At 28.5% G+C, this 6,880-nt stretch overlaps 1 protein-coding gene across 1 annotated transcript; it reads left to right on the top strand.

The window, feature by feature from the left end:
• Positions 1-3,760: 3,760 nt before the first annotated feature.
• On the top strand, positions 3,761-4,843 carry LOC105135148 (protein EPIDERMAL PATTERNING FACTOR 2-like). The gene is made up of 3 exons (XM_011039889.1): positions 3,761-3,956; positions 4,126-4,190; positions 4,305-4,843. The coding sequence occupies exons 1-3, from the start codon at positions 3,866-3,868 to the stop codon at positions 4,497-4,499; spliced, it is 351 nt and encodes a 116-aa protein (XP_011038191.1). The 5' UTR covers positions 3,761-3,865; the 3' UTR covers positions 4,500-4,843.
• Positions 4,844-6,880: the final 2,037 nt, after the last annotated feature.

Below are 6,880 nucleotides of genomic sequence, written 5' to 3'. Positions count from 1 at the left end.
CCAGTGTATTCTGGGCTAAGTGTTTGGATTTTAAGTTTGATGGGCTTTTGGGGAAAGTAAACGACCTGTCGTTTGAGCTTGCTGTCTTGTAAAAGTTTTGAGATGGCATAAAATAATTTGAATTTTAATAATTGCTTGATGTAATAAAACAGGAAAAAACTTGAAATAAAATTATGTGATTGGATAAAAAAATCAAACTTAAATTCTAATGTTGAGAATTAAAAAATAAAACAAAGAGCTTACAACATATTTTATTTTCAAAGCCATCCAACATTTCTAAAATCATTCCTTAAAAACTTTCATTGTAAATCATTTCCTTGTGTTAAGTTTTTTATAAGCTATTTGGTATCAGTTCATTTTAATTGAATTCAATTATAATATTTAATTTAAATTTAATTAATAAATAAGTTTAATTTATATTTTTTTAAAGACAAAATTCAATTTATTTTATTTTCTATATTACCCTTTTTATCGTACTAATTCAAAGTTCTTTAAAAAATGATAAGTAGATAGGTATTTTGAATAAACTTATTTTAACGTTATTTGTGTTTAGAATAACGAAATGATCTGTAGTTTGCTTTTATATAATTTTGAGAAATTAAATTTCATTTAAAATTTAATTATTAACACTCAAAATATTTTTAAACATGAAAAAAGTTTGACTTTGTTGACCTGGGCTAACTTAGCATAATTATTAACTTTTTTTTAAAAAAAAGAGTTTTTATTTTAAAATAATATTATTTTAATAATTTAAAAAATATTTTTTTATCAATCCTTCTTTTTTCCTCGGTGGTTTTTAAAACTATGTCTTAAATTATCATATTTTCTCCACGGTCCTTCCAAGTTAAATAATTTAAAAAACTTTCATTGCTTTGCCTGGCTAGTAATACTAGGTTGGTAGCATGTATTATTTAATAATTTTCCCAATAATTATATATTCAATTTTATAATGTGCAAGTATACATTTCATTCTTGTTTAAATAATAATAATAATGAAATTCCATGCTCAAAATATCTAGAATTTTTAGAAAAAGATGCCATTTATTTGATGAAAAATAAAAATAAATATAAAAAATTCAAGTAATTAAAGCTGAAGTAGCAATAAACAAAATAATAGAAAGAAAAACAACGAATAAAATGGGAGTTTGAATTGAAAAGAGAATTCAGTTCCATTTTAGAATTTCTCTCCAACTTTAATGGTAGAGGAGGAGGAACTAGAAAATCAAGCTTGGGGGATGGGATAATAAAATTGATACTTGTAAATAATATGGTTGTATATGTGTGTATACACTATCAGGTTATTGAGTACTAAGTTTTCATAACTTTGAATAAGAAAACCATGTAAATGAAAATGACATTAATAAATATGACTGAATAATAGTTTTTTAATAACTAATAAATTTTTTATTTGATTACAAAAATAAAAAAATATTTTTTATTAACAAATAAGATTGGAATTGAATAAAAATAAAAACCTAGACCCTATATTATTAGGCATGGAATAATTGGCTGCCCTATCAGTAAGATATTATGCAACTATGAGAGATTAAATCTCATAGAGTTCAATCCTTGTTTTAACCCATCCTTGTTTTAACCCATGAAAAATATGAGCTTGAAGTTTCCTTTGTAATCTTTGAAAAATTTTGGAAATGTCTTTTATATATATAAGATCTAGAAAGAATAGTAAAAATGAATATGATAATAGAAAATTATAAAAAAAAATAAAAAAAGAAAGAGATCTTTGAGATCTTTTTCTTCATATTTGTTTGTTTTGCTGATTTCCATCTCATTTCAATTAATTAATGAAATGATATGTACTTATTTAAAAACTAATTTTAATATAACTCAACAAAAATCAAATCTATTAGCAAGTTATACAAATTTTAAAATAACTTATTTTATTTATAGACAAGTTAGAGTTTTGAAAAATACTAGTTTTTTTTAAAAAAAATTTCTTATAAAAAAGTATCACTTGATAATATCTATCTTTATTATAAGTATCCTTCATCTGATTGATAACAAATAAAATTCAATAATTCAATTTTAATCTAATTAAATATTTTTGAGAAACCAATATAATAACTTTAAATATTAAGGATATATTGAATCAAAATAGTTAATAGCATGACAATATATTTACATCAAACTTTTATCCCAAGCACATGCAATAAAGCCATAAACAATTAAGTAAATTCAATACATGAAATAATTTAATTTATAAAGAGCATTATCAGTGATCATCACTCACCTTACTTCAAGGTAGTTGTGTTACTCGTGTAGGTTTCACATTAAATTTTATTTTATCAGATAAATCATTTTTAATTAATAACACTCTAAAACACATCACACTCAATTGGATGATAACGGTATAGATCGGTAATATGTTATACTGACATTTATAAAAATATATTTAAATTGAAAATGCATTCATTTAATACTTTATTTTTGTGTTTTTAATAATTTTAATATTTTTATATCAAAATAATCTAAAAACATCTAAATTAATTTAAAAGTATTTTGAAAAACATTTTAAAATTAAAACACTTAAAAGTATATCAAAATAATTTAAAAAATCTAATTAAATTAATTCAATACATGAAATATTTCATCGTTTGGGACTCTCTTTTTTTTTAATTGTTTCAAGCCTCCAAAGCTTTTTGTTGCTTACTACAATAATCCTCTCTTTCTAGCCTCCTAAGCTTTATTACACGGGATCAGTTTTACCATGTCAGCACACCCCTGCTATCAGCAGCAGCAAGTCATTCCTCATGCACAGTACTTGTGTGGCTGCAAAGATGGGATACACGGGAACAACAATAAAGAAGGAGACGACAATTATCCATGAAGGCAAGGGAAAAGAGTAAAACAAGTTCATTTAAGCCCCAGGCCTGACCTTCACGTTTATGGCAGGCCTTCACAGTCGCCCTTCACGTCTGTGAATAGGAATAGGAAGAGGAATAGGAACTTCTCTTCTATATATTTTTTTACTGTCACGTGAACTAGCCAATTTAAAGCTAGAATACCAAGGGTATTGTTCACTCACATATAGTAAATGCGCATCAAAGAACACATTCAAATGAACGTTGTGTCATGATTTGCCCATCTAGGTCCATAATTCTTCTCTTTCTGGTCAATCTCTTGTTACTATATCTCAGGAACATAAATGAATGCTGGTCTTCTAGATATGTAGTTTCTGAACCCTTTCGAGGTATTGGTTTTTATTTCATTAATAAATCACTTGCTTGGCTTAATTTGTAGAGAGATTTTGTCATGTTAACTATTTATTGGCCTAATTCATGACATCTATTTTTCTGAATTTCCCTCCCCAGTTTCTTTTTTCCTTCTTTGGGGCCCGTTTGCAATTTATTTGTGGGTGTTTAGGCAAGTACCAATGCAGCAATAGAACATTTTGCATTATAAAAAAAGAAATGGACAGCAATATTAGTTGACTATCCAGACAATGGACAGTAATACTAGTTGACCATCCAGATGTGCAGCTGTTTCATGTGTTGAGAATTGAATGCAGGATTCAAATTTGTACTTATGATTTAATTAAATATACTTCTGTTGAATGTTCATTTAAAGCTTTGATATGTGTGTGTGTGTTTTGATTTATTTTCATGAACTCACCAAAACATGTGAAACCTTCATAATTAAGATAGCCGTGGATCATGTGAAGTGTATCAGGTGTCCTTCCATTTACATTTAAAACCCACCCCTTTCCCTCCTTGTAAAATCTATATATAAACCTACTCACTTGTCAACTCTACTCAGCAACTTCTTTCTTGCAAGATCTCTTCTCTCACATTTCTTTTCCTTTATTAGGATTGAAGTATTTCTTGATCAAGTTTCCCAGAAGGAAGCAATGAAGTTCTTAGTTGGAGCCCACAAATCTTTGCTTCTTATGCTTATTTTTATGGTTTTCATGGTTGGTAAAAGCCTCCGGCCTCATCATTGTAAGTGCGCCTTAATCGATCATTTCTTCTCTCGATCTTCAATTGGTTTCATAGCAAAATGACTCTTAATCAGTCTTATTTTCACTTCCAAAATGCTATCATCGTAGGATAGGAACATGAAAGTTATTACAAGTATGATCTCTATATTTATTTTCAACTATTTTGGTAGATACCAAGTCCAGCTACAGCAAAGAAGGTGCTTCAAATGGTGATGAGGCTCATGATTTTCCCAAGGTTTGTTTTCTGGATGTTTTTAGGGTTAACTTGTCAACGTTGTTAAGTAAATTTCTTCATGGTGAACAAGGGTATTACTTTATGTGATCTTCTGGCAATGTACAATATGTGTAGGAAGCAGCAAGAGAAGAGCTAGGAATGGAACTATATCCAACAGGATCAAGCTTGCCAGACTGCTCTCATGCCTGTGGACCTTGCACTCCATGCAAGAGGGTGATGGTGAGCTTCAAATGCTCCGTTGCAGAATCTTGTCCTATTGTTTATAGGTGCATGTGTAAAGGGAAATACTACCATGTGCCTTCAGCTTGATTGCTTCAAAAGCGTGCACTAGCTATTGATAGCTCATTACTATAATTAATGGAGGACGTTAGCACTCCAGTAGTAATCTAGTAGCTAGCTAGGTCTGGTTTATGAGCGTGGATGTTGTTAGTTAATATGTTTTGACGTAAAGTAGTGTTGGCCCTAATTGCGTACGCCATATATGAAGTTATCTATGTGCATTTCGAAAGGGAGATGGAAACAATTCAGGAGGAGAAAGATGTGTAAATAGTGGAATCATGAGGTTTTGCTAGCTTGAATGGTGGAATATTTCAGATTTTGTTTTGTGTTTTCTCCTCAACAATGTACTCGAATTGTGTTTTGGTTACTCCTTTCCTCTCTCTGCATGTTTGCCCGCCCGTGTATGCATATTATGCAAAGCTTAAATGAATAATTGTCGTGATTGCAAAGCAGTGTTACCGTGGAGTATTTTGAGAGTGCAGTCATAGTTATGGTTTAACTTAAGTGTTTATGTTTCTCTCTCAGAGTCTCAAGTTCAAATCTCTCCTTTATTCAGAAAAAAAAAAAGTGATATTGGAGGAAGAAAAGGTGACAGATTGAGAAATTACTACTGATATATGTTCTACAGAATTTATGGATCAAGAATATTTTGAACATCTTGGGCACTAATCAGCCCTTAACAGGGAAGATTTTAGGATTTTTATTAATCCTCTCAAAAACAAAAAAAAAAACACATGAGACACATTCCTTGTAGTAATTTATTAATTTTATATAATAAAAAATAATATAAATTATATAACGAGACAACATCTAACAATAATATAAAATTTTATATAATAATTTAAATTATTAAATTGATTTTAATGTAGTCATTTATTGTACCGAATTGGAATGACATAAAAAGATGGTTAGGAATAGACTGTTCATTGGGGATCTCGAGAGGAACCGCGTCAGCCTCTCCCATTTGAATGGAAATGGGGCACTCCAGATCGGCATTGGAGGCCCCAAGTGGGACAAAATAATTCACCTTGCAACAATTCTGTTCATCAGGCAGTAATTATTACTCTTACAGAACAGCAGTCATTATTCCAACACATTCAGGCTTGTAAAGAACTGTTCAATCCTGGCATGACAATCTTGGCTTGATCTGGTTCTAACATCTCCACATGAATTACCTTGGTGTGCGCGTGAGTGTTGTAGAAATGTTATGGCATCATAAAGAAGTACTTTTCTCATATAATGGCACAAGCTTCCAACCATCTTCTTCACAAGAAATATTTATGTTTTTAATAAATTTATTTCTAAAAAAAAATAAAACTTTTAAAATCAATATATTATCTTGATTAGATACTAATCATAAAAAAATCCATTTAATATATAAAAAAAAAACCTAAGTTAATAGAAATATGTTAATAACTATATTTTTTATAAATTGTTCTGTTATAACTGACATTACGATAATTTAAAAAAAAAATATTTGATATCTTGGTATAAAATTGATTACACTAAAGAAAAAAAATACTATCATTCATAAAATATTTATTTTAAAAAAAAACATCTTATGCTATCATGGTTAACTTATAATATTTCTAACTCTAATATTAATAAATTTTGAGTTAATATTTATGATTCTGACATTAATAAATATTAAGATTAATATTTTTTATTATAACATCCATAAATAATGAAATTGATATTTCTAACTCTATAGTAAATCAATACCAAAATTGATATTAACAATTTTATTATTAGTGAATATCAAAAATCAATACTCATCTCCAATCCACTTATATCAAACAATTTTAAAATGAGTTCTAAAATGTATATTTAACTTAAAAATAAAACAAACAAACATTGTACCTCCAAACATTCAAATATGGTATATATATACACTAAAGGCTCAATGAATGATTTTATTTGAATCAAGTTCTTAATTAAAAATACATGCAAATAAAAACATAATTTTTTTTATTTCAATGCCAAAAACACAAATATATACTTTTATGTTAAAATACACAAAATGATTTATTTTTGTTGAACATAATATTTAACCAAAAAAATTAAATTATGCAAAAGACATATTTTTTAGTTTTTTTTTCTTGGCCCTAATGCAAATTTTTCGATGGTTAAATTTTTTTGGTATTTTTGTTATTCATTTCAACACTTGCTAAAAATAAAACATGTATCTCACACACACACAACATCCTTTTCACTAATCGCTCACACATATTTACAATTACCCCTCTTCAATTTGTACAATAACAAACACAAAATCATTCAAATTCAGATAACACCTTCTTGAAAGAGTCTGAATGATAAAGATGAGCTACTGGGATTTAGTGAGACTGTTGAAACAGTACTGGCTCATGGAGATCACGCGCCGCCGCGACTGGTGGGGATGAACCGATGGT

Source organism: Populus euphratica, unplaced genomic scaffold, assembly GCF_000495115.2.
Source record: "Populus euphratica unplaced genomic scaffold, PopEup_1.0 scaffold55.1, whole genome shotgun sequence".
In the NCBI taxonomy this organism is placed as follows: domain Eukaryota; kingdom Viridiplantae; phylum Streptophyta; class Magnoliopsida; order Malpighiales; family Salicaceae; genus Populus; species Populus euphratica.
Note: the sequence above shows the minus strand (reverse complement) of the source record. Positions and strands in the feature narration are given on the sequence as shown.